This window comes from Peromyscus leucopus, chromosome 1, assembly GCF_004664715.2.
Source record: "Peromyscus leucopus breed LL Stock chromosome 1, UCI_PerLeu_2.1, whole genome shotgun sequence".
In the NCBI taxonomy this organism is placed as follows: Eukaryota; Metazoa; Chordata; class Mammalia; order Rodentia; family Cricetidae; genus Peromyscus; species Peromyscus leucopus.
This window is the reverse complement of record NC_051063.1, coordinates 153,193,912-153,210,665: the sequence shown is the minus strand read 5'-3', so window position 1 is coordinate 153,210,665 and position 16,754 is coordinate 153,193,912. Positions and strand designations below refer to the sequence as shown.

Below are 16,754 nucleotides of genomic sequence, written 5' to 3'. Positions count from 1 at the left end.
AATTTCTCAATGTTCTGTTTGTAATTATTTGTGAACTTGGAATGGAAAAAAAGTATTAGTTTTGAAATATGTAAGAGAATTTTTCACCCATTGACAGTATTCTCCTCTTGAATAAAAAGCAAATTAAGTCGATGCTATATGTAGGGCTTCAATTGTATTTTTCTTTATGGTTTTTTTAAGATAGGATTTCTCTGTGTAGCCCTGGCTGTCCTGGATCTTGCTCAGTAGACCAAGCTGGCCTTGAACTCAGAGATCTGTTCTCTGCCTCCCGAGTGCTAGCATTAAAGGCGTGCACCACTACTGCCTGGCTCAGTTGTATTTTGAATCAAATGTTTATCGGGAAACAAATAATAACTTTGATGGATCATGAGGGACAAGCCAGAATATTCTGGTATGTCCATTTAGACAATGGAAGCTATATTTCTTCTGCCAGGACTCTACACTGAAGCAGTCAGTAAGAGATAAATTGTCCGAGACTTAGGAAATACAGCAAATAAAACTGTATCCTTCCATTCAAAGTTCTATAAGCTAACACCTTACATCACAGCACATGGACAAGGAGCTGGAGTGTTTCCTTACCTTTGCTTGTTTCAAACTGTTGAGTTTGATGGCAGATACTTTGCCCACACAGTCACCTACAAAGACTCTCAGAACAGCTGTGTCCCAACAGAGGGCAGTAACTTTTCGGCCTTTGTGTTCTGAAGACACATGAATTCGCTCTGGTTTCCCACGACGCTCTTGATTTAACTCCCAAACAACTACAACACCTTGACTGCAGATAAGTTTCAGGCAAATCAAATTACCATAAAAAAGTTATAGCAATGACAAAAAAGATACAATTGAATTACAACATAATATTAACCATATTAAATACAATGTAAACTCTTGTGTGTAAGGGGGAAAAGGTACAAATCAAAGCATTCCCTTCCTTGTTTTAGCCATCAAATCAGTAAATTAGGAGAACCTAAATGTTCTAAATTTTGATTCTGTTCTCTCTCTCTCTCTCTCTCTCTCTCTCTCTCTCTCTCTCTGTGTGTGTGTGTGTGTGTGTGTGTGTGTGCAAGATTGGAGATACTGTTAAAAATCTTTTAATATAGGCTTATGCATGGAGATTAGTAAAAGGAGGCTCTGAGAGAAAAGTAAGACAGACCCAGGTGTGAGTAGGGGCTCCTCAAGGAGAAGTGCCTGTTCCCATTCTCTTTTAAGGCCTTTTAGATGTTGTTGCCTTGAATTAGCATTTTCCACAAACACTAGAGTGACCAACTAACCCTCCCAGATGGCTTGGGCACTGAGCAGATTTGGTTCCCCAGGACACAACTTTCAGTACTAAACCAGTACAGTGCTAGGAGAAATGAGACAGTTAGTCATCCTAACAAGCACACTTGTCAGCTTAACATGCATTTAGAAAAGATCATCATTCTAAGAGTGTTTTACCTGGTAGCTACAGCAACATAATCATCATCATGAGAACAGCAGGCAATCTGAGAGATTGCACCTTCCTAGGACATCAGACAAAGAACAGTTTGTTTCCATTCTTTTTTTTACTCTACATGATTGATGACATTGGAAAAATTCACATTCATGAAGCATACTCCAAGCAACGTGTAAATGTCCTTGTTCTTACCCGGTGAGAGAGAAACAGCCTTTGCTTCCAGCCATCTTTCTGAATAAGATTGAGTCCTCCTCCTGTGCTGCCTAATGCCAACCATTTCCGAGACACAGCTATGCTGGTACACTAAGAGTATGAAGAGACAAGTCTGAGATGATTGTGCCATACCCACTATGCACTGGGGATGCAGCTTGGTTGCAGGACACCTGCCTGGCATGGTCAAGAACCTAGGCTGCATTCCCAACACTGTTAAAAATAACCTAGCCACTAGAATAAGTACTGCAAGTCTGTGTTCACTGCCTGCCTGCCTTCTTTACCCTGCCTAGAAGGACACAATGTAACAGCACTCATTTATAATTCTAGAATACTGAAATATACCAAAGAACATTTTGCTTTTAAACTTTTTTAGTGGAATCTCAAAAAGCTTGCTATGAGCCACAAAGATATGAAGTAGGAATTCAGCTGATATTGGTAAGGAAAAAGTTATGGACTTTTCCAGAGGAAAACCAAGACTTAAAGAGTCTTGGTGATATTGGCTTTTGAATGTATTAGCTGTATCCTACAATGAATTTCTTATGTGCTATTGTAATTTCCCCATTCGACTCTTCCCTCAAGAACTATAACAGAGCCAGGCCACACACACCTTTAATCTCAGCACTCGGGAGGCAGAGCCAGGCGGATCTCTGTGAGTTCTAGGCCAGCCTGGTCTACAGAACGAGATCCAAGACAGGCACCAAAACTACACAGAGAAATCCTGTCTCGAAAAACCAAAACCAAAACCAAAACAAACAAACAAACAAAAAAACCAAAGAACTTATAACAGTGTGGTTGATCATTAATTGGGAACAACTTCCCCTATACTTTTGGGGTAATTGGATAGATAACTTTCCCCAGCTGTGTTTATTCTTCATTAGCTTACATCTGGCCAGGGCCATTCTCTGGACAAAAGTATTTCAACAAAGATACTTTCTTTTTTTTGGCTTTTCGAGTCAGGATTTCTCTGTGTTGTTTTGGTGCCTGTCGTTAACTAAAAACCATTCCTAATCCTCTTCAACTTTGTGTCTTTCCAACACAGAAGTTGATGAGCCCAAATATTCGCTTTTGTAGGTTCCTTTGCTGCCTTGGGTGGCGAGGGGACTCAGTTCCAGCCAGCAGACTCAGCTGCTAGAAACTTCTTGGAAGCTTTGTCTTCCCTAATGAAAAGTAGAGACAAGAAAATGTGCAAAACTTTGTTCTTGGCCCCTCATTTCTGCTGCAGTTACTAATGTAGACAAGCTGATAAGATCAGGCAGGATATTATACTACTACTACTATAATTAAGCCAACATGTATGATAGGAGAAGGAAGATGAAGAACCCTGTGTCCTCAGGACCCTCAATGGGCCACTACCCTAAACCTAGTAATGCTGAAGTCCAGTAAGGGTTTTGTTTGTTTGGTTGGTTGGCTGGTTGGTTTGATTTTTGAGACAGGGTTTCTCTGTATAGCCTTGGAGCCTGTCCTGGATCTTGCTCTGTAGGCCAGAGTGGCCTCAAACTCAGAGATCCACCTGCCTCTGCCTCCGTGCATTAACTTCTATTTGTAAAGTGTTTACTACTCTAGTTGGCAGCACGAACCTGGAAGAGCTGGACCTACAAATGAGGAGGACTTAAAGCCTCATGCATTAGCCAACTTTATTCAGAGTATCAGACAATTTTTACCCTGAGGGTTGAAAAGAATCATATGAGTAAGATGTTCAATCACAAGGACAAGCCACACATGTAAAAACATGTTTCCATAGAGGCACAGGAATAATAACAGCTGAAGGAAACTCATTTCTGTCTGCTACACCTGGGAGGAGCACAAAAATACATTCCAAGAACTATTCTGTGCTTTGAAAAACTGTCATGTTTTCTTGGCGTGTTCTCACAAACAGAATTCTCACACAAGTCCCCTCTTAGACCGTGTCCAGCAGTAAGGTATGGTATAACTTGCAGCTGAAAACATTCTGATTGATCTTCACCACTGTTGACTGCACTAGCCTGACTGCTGTTTCCTCTTCTCCCTTTTCTCAGAAGACAGAAATCTGCACTGGCACATCAGGCTTAGGCCTGCAATCCCAGCACTGAGGAAACTGAGGCGGGCATTCCACCAGGAATGTGAGGCCAGCCTGGGCTGCACAGTGAGTTTCCAACAAGTCTGGGCTATAGAGCGAGATTCTGTCTCCAAAAAAAGAGAAAGAAGAGGAAGAGTAAGGGGAGACAGGGGGGGGGAGGGGAGGGAAAGGAGAGAAGGGGAGGGAAAGGAGAAAAGGGGAGGGAAAGGAGGGCAGGGGAGGGAAGAGAAAGGGAGAGGAGGGGAGAAAAGAGAAAGGGAAGGAAGGGAGGGGAAGGAAGAGAAAGGGGAGGGAAGAGAAAGGGGGAAGGAGGGGAGGGAAAAGAGAGAAGGGAGGGAAAGGAGGACAGGGAGGAAAGGAGGGCAGGGGAGGAAGAGAAAGGGAGAGGAGGGGAGAGAAGAGAAAGGGAAGGAAGGGAGGGGAAGGAAGAGAAAGGGGAAGGGGAGGGAAGAGAAAGGGGAAGGAGAGGGAAGAGAAAGGGGGAAGGGAGGGGAGGGAAGAGAAAGAAAGGAGGTGAGGAAAGAAAAAGGGGAGAGGAGAAGGGGGTAATTTAAGGCAACAGCAAAGTTTCAGAATGAAATCATTTGTGATTAAGACTTTATTCTTCACTGTGACTCCCTGTGTTTAATCAAGAATCTGAGGTTTCAGGGAACCATGTCCTTTCCACAGAGCTAACTGGCTTTTGATTTATTCCCTATACAGGGTTGTATCAAAGTCCTCCTCTTGAAGTAACTGCTGTAGTTCATGTTGTTCAAAATGTAATGAGGTATGCTCATTTATGCTATTTTAATGCCAATAATGTATATTACTTCCTGAGAGAAGACAGCAAGATTACCAAGAAGGATGAAAAAATCAATAGTAGTGTATTCCAGAACTGAAAAAAATTCAAGTGATAGCTCAAAAAATAAAGAATGAGCTACTTCTATGTAAGGTAAAACAGGCAAAAGCCCCCAGGAGTCCACAAAACAAAGAGCAGGGGCAAGAATGGCAGAGCACACGAGCACGTGGATATGAAGTGAAAGTAGGGTGCTACATGAGACTGTCTCAAAGCAGAAGTTCACCTTTAGACGACTGGAGTCCAGCCGCAAAGCTGTGAGTAATGGATCCAAGGACTCAAACTCTGCAAGAACATGGCTGTAGGCTTCTGGTATCACTGGCACAAAAGTCATTTAGCCAGAAAGACGAAGGTTGTTCTGTAATTGACACAGGATTCCTCACTGAAAAAAACAAACAAAAAAACCCTGCAAAATATTAAATATTAATTACCGCCCATTCAACATATAATAACAATCAACAGAGAAAAAGGTGGCCCATCCATGGAAGTTGGCTGTTGGGGGGGGGGCACACAGAGCCACACCTAGGCCCAATTATATGCAAAAGTTTATTCACAGTGTCATTCCCTGACTGTCAGAGTTTTAGGTCTGGATTTCCAAGTCCCTCTGTAGTCCGATCCCACTATACTATGGAGCAATTTAAGAAAGGAAAAAAAAGTAGGACTTGAAAACTGGCCAAGCTCCTCAAAAGTAAGGTAGCAATCCCACTGTGTTTCTTTGTGTCATGAATCACCTGTCTATAGGAAGCTTTCATTATGAAGCTACCTCAGCCGGGCGGGTGGTGGCGCACGCCTTTAATCCCAGCACTCGGGAGGCAGATTCAGGCGGATCTCTGTGAGTTCGAGGACAGCCGGGACTACCAAGTGAGTTCCAGGAAAGGCGCAAAGCTACACAGAGAAACCCTGTCTCGGGGAAAAAAAAAAAAAAAAGAAGCTACCTCGAGCTCGGAGTGGTGGTGCATGCCTTTAATTCCAGCACTCAGGAGGCAGATTGCTCCATGAGTTCAAGGTCAGCCTGGTCTACAGAGCAAGTTCCAGGACAGGCTCCAAAGCTGTCTCAAAAAACAATAAAGAACGAAGGCTTTAACAAAAGAAACTAGAGAGGAATGAGTAGGGTAAGAATATAAGGCAGTAAAAGCCAAATGAAACATTTTATCTATTTAACTACTCTCAAGTACATTTTTGGGAGGTTGTGATCAAATGTTACCAATTTACGTGGGAAAAGAGAAAAGAAGTTGGTGATCTTGTTGGTCTTGGTTGAACTTAAAGATTCTCATCATTCATATGATCAAAACTATATGCTTGCCATCCAATCAGTCTGGACAGTGCACATGACAGACAAAAAAGCACTTGTGTTCAGTGCAGCATTCACCACGGACATGATGCCAGGGCCTGCAGTCTTCAAGTTGAGGTTCTCACCATCCTCAGGAGGTTTTACTCCACAGATGGACTTGTCACCAGTGCCATGATGGCACATGAGATCATCACTTGTGTACTTGAGTCCTGGTATAATTCTGTGAAAGCAGGAGCCCTTATAACCAAATCACTTCAGTGATCAGAATGCAAAAGTTTTCTGCTGTCTTTTGAAATTTATCTGTAAACAGCTTGAAAGAGATAGGCTCAAGGGCTTGCCAATCAATGGCAATGTCAAAGAATACAGTGGAGTTGACCATGGCTGATGTCAAGCAGCTACAAGGCACATCGGTAGCTTCAAAACCTGCTACTAGGCCGGGCGGTGGTGGCGCACGCCTTTAAACCCAGCACTCGGAAGGCAGAGGCAGGCGGATCTGTGAGTTCAAGGACAGCCTGGACTACCAAGTGAGTTCCAGAAAAGGCTCAAAGCTACACAGAGAAACCCTGTCTCGAAAAGCCAAAATAACATAAAATAAAACCTGCTACTCATTACTTTTAACTTCTCAACCTTCATTACCAAGTTAGTGAAGAAGGATGAACAGCAGCAGCAGCTGAGAACATGGCACAGTGGGTAAATGGGGTAATATTTTGTTTGTGCTCTAACTAAGATTGCTTGAGCCAAGTCACTAGTTAGCCATAGAGGCCAGACCATGGTGGCACATGCCTTTAATCCCAGCACTAAGGAGGTGGAGACAGAAAGTGATATGGCTGGGCTGAGAGAGGAATATAAGGCAGGAGGAGAGAGGAACTCAAGCCCTTTCAGGCTGAGGATTTGGTAGAGGTAAGAAGTCTCTCCAGCTGGGTAGTGGTGGCATACGCCTTTGATCCCAGCACTTGGGAGGCAGAGGCAGGTGGATCTCTGTAAATTCAAGACCAGCCTGGTCTACAGAGCGAGTTCCAGGACAGGCTCCAAAGCTACACAGAGAAACCCTGTCTGGAAAAAGCTTTAAAAAAAAAAGTCTCTGTAATGGCTGGCTCCTTTACTGAACTTTCAGCATTTACCCCCAATATCTGGCTACAGGTTTTTATTATTAAGACCAATTAGGATTTGTGCTACAGGTAAGGGGTTTGCTGCGTAGACATGAGGACCTCAGATTGGATCTCCAGCACCCACATAAAAGCCTGACATGGTAACACATCAAGGAAGACACATGATGGTATTTTTACCTTTGGTCTCCACATGCAAATGGGCTTGAACACACACACACACACACACACACACACACACACACACACACAGACACACACCCCAACATACACAAAAAAGAATTAAAAATCCTAAAGCAAACAGATACCATGAAAAAAATTCAGAAGCATCTATTTGTGTTTTTGTCTATGCTTTATATTTTTGACACTATTTTAGAAGCACATTCATTCCATCAGCAAGTATGTACTGAGCATCACTCATATGCTGGACATTGTTCTAGGAAATAACAAAAAAGGAAAAAAAAAAGTCCTAACCTTCACAGAGCATACCTTCCAGTGGTAAAACATACAGAAATATGTAGAGGCTGATTTCTCTTATTTTTGTGATGTGAGAGAACCAAACTCAAGATCTTTACATACTTGGCATGTGTTCTATCACTGCCCTCCCTTGTGATATTTTTTAAAATTATATACATGTAATATAGCTTTAGTCTCTGCTAGCAGTAATATGTTCTTAGTATAACTTGACCTCTATAGGAATTATATTCTAAAACAGGCAAACAAAATTTAGCATGACTATACTCAAAATATTTGACAATTCCTTACCCAAGAAAAAATTTTCAGTCATTTATCTTTTTTTAATTAATTTGTTTTTATTTTATATGCATTGGTGTTTTGTCAGATCCCCTGGAAGTAGAGCTATAGACAGTTGTGAGCTGCCATGTGGGTGCTGGGAATAGAACTTGAGTCGTCTGGAAGAGCATCCTCTGGAAGGGCAGACAGAGCTCTTAACCACAAAGGCGTTTCTCCAGCCCCAAGTCATTTATCTTATTAAGTAGTTAGTAAATTAACAGGGACAGTTGTGAGGACATGATAAATAAAAGAATTCCAGAAATCAGTTCTAGTCAAATAAAAAAAAAATCACAAATACCATACATATAATGTAAATATACACATAGCTCTCATAAGGGATCACAGTAAGTCAAAGAAAATGTCCTTGCCGGGCGGTGGTGGCACATGCCTTTAATCCCAGCACTCAGGAGGCAGAGTCAGGCGGATCTTTGTGAGTTCGAGGCCAGCCTGGTCTACAGAGCAAGATCCAGGAAAGGCGCAAAGCTACGCAGAGAAACCCTGTCTCAAAAAAAAGAAAAAGAAAAAGAAAAAGAAAAAGAAAAAAAGAAAAGAAAAAGAAAATGTCCTAAAAGGAATAACACTATTCCCAAGTCAGCCTTTCTCATGAGAAAAGGGGACAGACAGCAGACAGAGCTGAAACAGTAGGAGTGGAAAAGTGCTGAAGGTATTCAGAGAATACAAGTTTTGTCCTCAGTTAAATATAAAATGTAAATAATGGAATAATAAAGCTGTGGTCATATAGGGCTCAAGGTACAAAACACTTCCAACCTTAAGCCAAGGAACTTAAACTTAATTTGGTAGGCTGCAGAAAGTAACCGAAGGATGTAGTGTGGAGAGTTTATACAATTCCTATAAAGTACTATGGGCAGACGCTAGAAAACACGGACTTAAAAGTAAAAAGTGAGCTATAAAGAAGTTACGATGAGGCATTCCCATTACCTAGAAAGTCTACAGGAAAGAAGAAAGCCTCTCTCTTGACATTCTGAGAAGAGAAGACTTAAAACTGATTTGAAACTAGTAGTATCTTAAAAGCAAAGAATAGCTTCCTTTTCCATATAATGTGATCTCATCTGTACTTCCTTTTTAGTTTCATTTCCCATCTTACTCTCTCCGATTATCTGAATATCCTGTTCTTCTTTCCTTCCATAAATATGAACTACTGTAGTTTTAGTTATGCTGTTCATTGAATATTCTCAGACCAATAAGCCCTACTTTTCTAAAAAGCTGAGTTTAAACATTACTTCTGTGTGCTGGCAAATTTAAAAACAAAACTTTAAAAAAAAAAAAAAAAAAAAAAAACGCTAACCTCATAGAAGATGGCAGCAAATCCTTGCCAAAAATCAGTGAACATCTAATTTTTTTTTTTTTTTTGGTTATTCAAGACAGGGTTTCTCTGTGTAGTTTTGGAGCCTGTCCTGGATCTTGCTCTGTAGACCAGGCTGGCCTCGAACTCACAAAGATCCTCCTGGCTCTGCCTCCTGAGTGCTGAGATTATAGGCGTGCGCCGCCACCACCTGGTTTTTTGTTTTTGTTTTTTTTTTCTAACACCTTTTTTAAAGATTGGCTTTCCCAAGGGTCACAACGCTCACAAAATGTAGGTTTGAAAATAGAATACACGAGAGAAAAGGGGAAAAAGAGAGGGCCCAAGAGATGGTTTTTTGCTGTGCAGGCCTGGTGACTTTGGTCCCAAGAACACACAGAAAATGGAAAGACAGAACAACCACACAAAGTGCGTGCCGTGTCATGTCACATCTTCCCCCAATAATAAATGAAAGTAGAACACACGAAAGATCAAAACTTTTTTTCCACTTCCCCGGATTATTTTGATGATAATTCAAAAGTGGCAGACAATGATTGCTGCTCACACAGCCAATGCAAATCACAACGTACCCAGTCCCACTAGGTGCACGGGAGGAAAGACTCGACAAGGGTAACAAAAACTGAAGAAATTTTATGCAAAGGGAAATTAATAGACTTTATTTCCAGAAGAGAATCTTCCTATTCAAGAAATAATGATTAGGAAACTCTGCCTCAGAAAAATTAACGACTCGCTCATGCATTCATTCATCCATTCAATATTGCGAGCGCCTACCGTGTTCGAGGCCCTGGAGGCGTCTCTGGAGATGCAGGATGAACAGAGCAGTCAGCCCCTGACCACAAGAAGCTCCTAGTAAATCACAACTACTTTTTAAGCCGCCATGACTTTGAACTGCATCTGTCGCTGTGGAGGAGGAGAGTCTGGGGAGCAGGTTTTCCAAGCTAGGCTCACAGAACCGCAGGCTGACAAGCCAGCCGCGGCACCCCCAAAGCCAGGCGGCCACTTCCCTAGGCAGGCCCCGTACGCACCACGCACTGACAGCAGAACCTCAACTTCAGCATCCCTGTCGCCCCGCCCCGCCCTTGAAACGTCATCCCGGGGCGCCGGGGGCCGGGGAAAGCGCTGTTAACGGCACTTCCTCGTCACGTGACGGTCACGCCCCTCCCCGCGCGTGGTCCCGCCCCCTCCGGCCGCGGTCGCGATTACGTTCCCCGCGGCCTGCAGTGGGAGAGCCGCCGCGGGCCTAGGACGCGCCGCCAGTTCAGACCGGATGCTCTCTAGGCAGAATGGCGAGCCAAACTGAATCCCCGAAACTCTTCGCCAGTCGAGACCGGAGATGGGAAGCAAAACAGGCGGGAACCGGTGGGGGGGGGAAGGGCAGGAGCCAGCGGAAGGTGTCATGGCGGCCGCACCGGTGGTCACGTGCCCCGGAGGCCCGCCCCTCCACTTCCGGTCACGTGCCCTCAGCGCCCTCGCAGCCAGCGATGGAGGCGAGACCCCCCGGCAACAGAGGCGGCGGCGACGGCTCTGGCCGCTGGGTTTCGGCCTCGTCCCTGCAGCGGCTGTGAGGAGCGCGGCGGAGCTAAACCTGACCGGACGTGGTTCCCGGAGCCCAGGCCGGAGGCAGTGGCCCCCACCTGGTAAGTTGAGACTGAAGAATGGGGGTGGGTGGGCGGTGAGGGTCTGACAGGCCCCGGGGGCGCGGAGCGCTGCGGGTTCAGCCCCTCGCTGCCGTCGTCTCCGCGACCCCACAGGCTGGCTGTGTGGTTTGCCCTTCTTACCCCGGAGTGGGAAGGAGGTGCCCTGACCCTTAATCTACTGCCTAAAGGCATTCCGTTCTTCCGCCGAAGGGACTCGAAGGTTTCCCGGGTCACACTCATCTGAGAAGGAAGGAAGTGCGGCCTCTCCGGGACACTGAGGCCCTTCCCGTTAGAAAGTCTGCCCCGGAGAATCTTTCGATTCTTGTAAGAAGTCCTCACCTTGGTGGCTGCGTGTCTTTTTGCTTCCACCTGTCATCCCGTACACTTCAAACTGTTCCTAAAGCGTGAGCCACACACCCAGTTTTAGTTATAACCAGTTTGACAGCCATGCAATGTAAAATGGACCATCAATATGTGATTATTTTTATAAATTCTCCAGTGTTCTCTAAGGCTAAATTACGGTGAAATTGACGCTTACATGCCCATTTTACCATCTGTAAAACAAGGGTGGGAGAGAGATGTTAAAACTTTTGCCCAGGGCGGCGGTGAGATGGTTCAGCTGGTAAAGGTGCTTGCTGCTAAGCCAGAGTTCCACCCCTGGTACCCACGTGTTGGAAGGAGAGAACCAGTTACCGGAAGTTGTACCCTAATATACACAATTTAATCTTGTTTTTGTTGTGTTTTGTTTTGTTGTTCGTTCAAAGACTACAGTTTAAATTAAGGTAAAACAAAGGTTTGTGAGTCAGGAATGCAGCCCAAAGCTAAGAGTGCTTGCTGAACTTGTGTAAGGTGCTAGATTACATCACCAGAACCGGCAAAAGAAAAAAAAATAAAAGTAGGGCTGTGGGTACAACTCATTGTAGACTGATTGGAAAGCATGCAGGCCTAGGTACAGAAAACTGAATGGTATGAAAAAACACACCAAGCAAGGTCTGGCTCCAGGCAATGTTCTCAATGTCTAGACTTGTCATTTTTTGTTGTTTTGTTTTTGGTTTTTCAAGAAAAGGTTTCTCAGTGTATCCTTGGCTGTATCCTGGAACTTGTTTTGTAGACCAGGCTGGCCTCAAACTCACAGCAATCCACCTGCCTCTGCCTCCCAAGTGCTAGAATTAAAGGTGTACACCACCATACCCTATCCCAGACTTGTGATTTTTAAAAATCATAAAAAAAGCTACAATGAAGCTGAATTTAGGTGGATCAGTGCCCTGTCTCTAAGGACATTTCCTAAAAACACTGAGTCAAATTTGTCAACCTTAAGATTCTTAAAAGCCAAAACCAGAATAGTTGTGTGAAGAGATAATAATACAAGGGACTATAAATATAACCTCTAGTGGCATCCTAATGGCTTATGAGGACAACTCTGGAAAGAATTTTGTGCCTATTAGTAGGCTTGAATCTTTTTTGAAGCAGGGTCTCCACAGTGTAGTGTAAACTAGCCTTGAACTCAGCAACACCTCTTCTGCCTCCCAAGTGCCAGGGGATTGCAGGCTTGAGGCAACACACCCAGTTTATATCATCTGCACTTAAAGGGAGAGATCATCTGCTGTATTTACTTGGCCAACTGAGCAGTGCAACAGTTCGATGAATTTGAATTCCTCTTATATAAATTTCTTTCTTATATCTGTAGAAGTACAGATATAAAAAAGCAATTTTAAGAACTAGGCTTGGTGGTGGCGCACACCTTTAGTCCCAGCAGTTGCAAGGCAGGGGCAGGTGATTCTCTTGGATTTGAGGATAAGTCCCAAGCTAGCCAGGGCTACATAGTGAAACCCTATCTCAGAAAAAGAAAACTGTAGGTGGAGTTTTTCTGTTCCAACTGCCTGCTTCCAAATAACTGACAGCCACTTCCCAAATACCTGACTTGGAGACAATATAAATTATAAAACCTAGGCCGATAGTTCAAGCTTGTTACTAACTAGCTCTTACAACTTAACCCATTTCTATTAATCCATGTGCTGCCCTGAGACTCATGACTTACCTCTATCCCATTTTGTGTATCCGACTTGTTCTTCCATCTGGCTGACAACCTCTGACTCTCCCTCTTCCTCATCCCATCATTCTCAGTTTGGCTTTCCTGCCTAACTTTGTCCTGTTCAGCTATTGGCCAGCTTGTTTATTAAACCAATCATAACATAAATTCACATAATATACAGAAAGGATTGTTCCACAGCAAAAAAGAAAGGTAATTAAGTGAATGCAGAGGGTTCTGAGTTCTTTAAAAAATACTTGGAAGATTATTACACTCAAAAAAAAAAATGTGGGTGTGGTGGTACACACCTTTTGATCCTAGCACTGGCGTTCTCAAGTTTAGTGATATACTCTTATCAGTGTGCAGTTTTTATTAGTGGGTATTTGGCTATTTCCTTCTATCATGCACTTAGTATTTTCCCTAATACTTCACTTGTGAAACCATCCTTATAACAATAACACTCCACTTTGGTTTCCTTTTAATTTTTGTGGTTTTGTTTTGGGGATGGGGGGTTACTTACATGTATGTCTGTGCACCCACCAACTGTGTGCCTAGTGCCTGAGGAGGCCAGAGGAGAGCATCAGATCCTCTGGAACTAAAATTACAAACAGTTATAAGCCACTATGTGGGATCAAACCCAGGTCCTAATCAAGAACAACTCTTAACTGATAAATCATCTGTCTGTCCAGCCACATTTGGTTCCTTTTTACATACTTCCAAAGTTTTATTTTCTATATTGCTGTACTGATAAAACATTTTTGGATTGCTTAATAGCAAGCATTCTAGAGCTCTTTTCACTCATTGTTTTCTTTAAGATCTTAACATGTATATCAGGCTGCCCTTGAGCATGGCAATTCTTCACTCTACCTTTGATATCTGGGCAGATATCCATGTCTTATGCTAGTAGATATAGCTCACTCTTGTAAACCTCCTTTCCAGGAGGCAAGAATGGTAAGGAGTTTATTTTTCTGTATACTTTGGAAGAAGAAGAGGTAGGTAATGGAAATTCAAAGACAGTAATTACAGATTTCTGTTTGACCATTGTAAATTTTTCCTAAAATTTCTTTCTAGGGCAGGATCCAATTTTGGGAATCTTTGTGAGAATGACACTCTGGTCTATGAATAGAAAGCTATAGTATCCTGTAGTTGAGTTTAGGATGTATGTGCAAAGGTTTCTTGTGTCTTGGCAAGACTATTCTTTAATAAAGATTTTCGTTCAGTGTCACAAATACATATTAGACCCTTCTGAGGATTACGATTTGCTGCTGGGTGCTGTACTATAATGAATAGAACACATTGAATCTTGATCTTTGTGAAGCTTGCAGTCTACCAAGGGAGACAGACATACATGTTTTTTCTCACACACACACAAACATAAATGCTGGAAGGTAAAATACAATGATCCCGTAGCTGTTACAGATTTCATGCTATGATTTCCAGTGTGTCAGAAACCTTTGGAAGTCAAGAGAACTATTTAAAGTATGCATATTTCCTAAATCCCAAATTGGGCTGCTGGTTCAAGAAAGTGTCAAATGTTTCATGCTGCCGGGAGGCAGTGGCACGCGCCTTTAATCCCAGCCAGCACTCAGGAGGTAGAGCCAGGCGGAGTTCTAGTGAGTTCAAGGCCAGCCTGGTCTACAGAGCGAGATCCAGGACAGGCACCAAAACTATACAGAGAAAGCCTGTCTTGAAAAACAAAAAAAAAAAATGTTTCATGCAACAATGCCTACTTCAGGGATGTTAGGGCTGAGGAGAGCTACCTAAGTGGAACTTCACTCCCGGGTTCCATCTGTAAGAAAAACATGGTACTATGAACCCAAACTGCATTTACTACAAAGAGCTCAAACACTTATCCAGTATGATCTTTAAAACAAATGATGGTTTGTTTGTGGTGGAATTTTGAAGTATAATGCTTATAGTTTAAAACAGATTTTTTTTTTGTAAATTTTTTAGTCATGCCTTTACATTGTAAAATATTAAGGAAATATGTTATATAGTTTGTACATATTCAACACATTTTTCTGAAAACCAGTGTATCCTTTAATTTTGCATATTTACTTACAAGACCTTGTTTTTAGAGACAATTTTGTTTCTTTTTTTTTTTCATTAAATGATTTTTTTCCTTTTATTGAAAATAGATTTTCCCCCTATCACATAATATATCCTGAGTATAGTTTCTCCCTCTGCTCCTTCCAGTTCCCATCGGGATCCCCTTGCAAAGGATAATAACAAAATAAAATATAGTAAGATAAAACAAAAACTAACGCATCAGAATTTGGCAAAACAAACAGAAGGAACATCGCCCAAGAGAAGGTAAAAGAAACAGAGACCCACACGTTTACTCACTCAGTAACTCCATAAAAACCCTGAACTGGAAGCTGTAATATAGTTAAAGGACCTGGTGCAGACCCATGAAGGCCTGCCTGTGCATGCTACCTTGGGAGAATTACTTAAATGAATTTATTAGCAGGACGTGATGGTGCACTCAGGAGGCAGAGGCAGGTGGATCTCTGTGAGTTCCAGGCCAGCCTGGTCTACAGAGTAAGTTCCAGGACAGCCAGGGCTGTTACACAGAGAAACCCCCGTCTCAAAACACCCACACCCCCACCCCCCAAAGTAAGTGCTATGCAGAGAGTATTAGAAAACAGTAACAACTTCAGAGATTAGAATCCACTGGGAAAAAATGAAACTAGTTGAGGGGAGAGAGAGAAATGTATCAAATCAGAAAACAAAGACATACACATGCAGCTTCAGGCAAGGTTTTAACTATAAAGTCTTGTAACAGATAATTCCATAAAATAATACATCTCTTCATTGATCATACTAGATTTAAAGTAGCCTACAGCAATATTTTTCACAAAAGAAACACTATGGCTCTTACAGAGTTCTATTGGGAAGAACCCAAGGAATCTGAAAATCACAGAAGCCATTGTAGGGTAACCCTAGTGGGTCTATTAGCTCTCCCAAATGTGTCCTCTTTACACTTAACAAAGATACTACAGATGACCAGAGAAACTTGGCAAGCAAATTTTCTGAGACAATTGACAGTTGTGCCCAGTGTTCAATAACTTATCTCTGAAATTTTTAATTTTTAAATGGGGAGGATTAACCCAGGGCCTAGAGAAAGAATGCTGAGACAACATTCAACCTCTAAGCTGCATCTCAGCCCTGCCTTAAATAAATTTTAGTGGAAATGGTTTCTGTGTTATGTAGGAAAGGCCATTGTTAAGTACTGAAACTCAGTTCTATTGATGTGCTGAACTCTTTACTTTCCAGGTTCTGTCTTTACCTCATTTGCTTCTTTACCTGCCCCACTCAGGTGCTTCTGTTATTTTCCAAGCCCAGCCCAGTTCATTGGAAGCTTGTGCTGGCACTTTTCTTCAAACTACTGATTAACATTATTGGGGTAATTATGTGGTAACACCCTCCTAACTTCTCTCCAATCTTTCACAGGTTTTGATTGATGTTTCCTAAATTGTGTTTTATATAGTACACAGTATCATTTTATATTCTATTGTCAGGGTGAGCATTTAAGTTTTTCCTAGTTACTTGTTATAATATCTATACAAAGTTAATATTAAGCATTTAACAGATGCTGGGCTGTGGCGTTGCAACGCCTTTAATCCTAGCACTTGGGAGGCAGAGGCAGGCAAATCTCTGAGTTTGAGGCCAGCCTGGTCTACAGAGTGAGTTCCAGAATAGCCTGGCTACATAGAAGAAAACGGGGGTCGGGGGGTATATTTCATAGCTCCGTAAATGTTACAAAGTTAACATTTCTAAATTAAAATGTAAATGTTTATTCTTGCAGAATTACAAGTAACTAAAACTGTTTGAGTTCTTACCCACATGTTATTCTAATTTGGTTTTATAGAGAATCAGCTGTTGGGAAGACTTTTTTGAGGTGGTGAGGGAACTTTTTTTTTTTTTTTTAAGATCATTTTGGGCCAGGGTTTCCCTGTATGTAGCCTTGGCTGTCCTAGAGCTTGCTATGTAGAATAGACTGGCCTGAATCTTGCAGCCATCATTTTGCCGCCTCCTAAGT

General features: G+C 42.5%; 2 protein-coding genes across 4 annotated transcripts in view; one reads left to right on the top strand and one right to left on the bottom strand.

The window, feature by feature from the left end:
* The window catches only part of Hps5 (HPS5 biogenesis of lysosomal organelles complex 2 subunit 2), a 44,294-nt gene extending 33,915 nt beyond the window's left edge, over positions 1-10,379 (bottom strand). Inside the window, exons 1-5 of one of the 2 annotated variants that reach the window (XM_028860288.2) lie at positions 9,818-10,379; positions 4,763-4,918; positions 1,625-1,735; positions 1,435-1,499; positions 580-772 (exon numbers count right to left, since the gene is read on the bottom strand). In XM_028860288.2, the coding sequence (XP_028716121.1) occupies positions 580-772; positions 1,435-1,499; positions 1,625-1,735; positions 4,763-4,870 (477 nt within the window). In that variant the 5' untranslated portion in view covers positions 4,871-4,918; positions 9,818-10,379. Of the gene's footprint in view, positions 1-579; positions 773-1,434; positions 1,500-1,624; positions 1,736-4,762; positions 4,919-9,817 lie in introns of those variants that run through there. The other variant, XM_037199099.1, reaches the window with a different exon arrangement.
* Positions 10,380-10,495: 116 nt separating this feature from the next.
* Positions 10,496-16,754, top strand: part of Gtf2h1 (general transcription factor IIH subunit 1) — a 29,324-nt gene continuing 23,065 nt past the window's right edge. Inside the window, exon 1 of one of the 2 annotated variants that reach the window (XM_028860287.1) lies at positions 10,496-10,683. The gene's annotated coding sequence lies outside the window, so the exon portion shown is untranslated. The remainder of the gene's footprint in view (positions 10,684-16,754) is intronic. The other variant, XR_005089981.1, reaches the window with a different exon arrangement.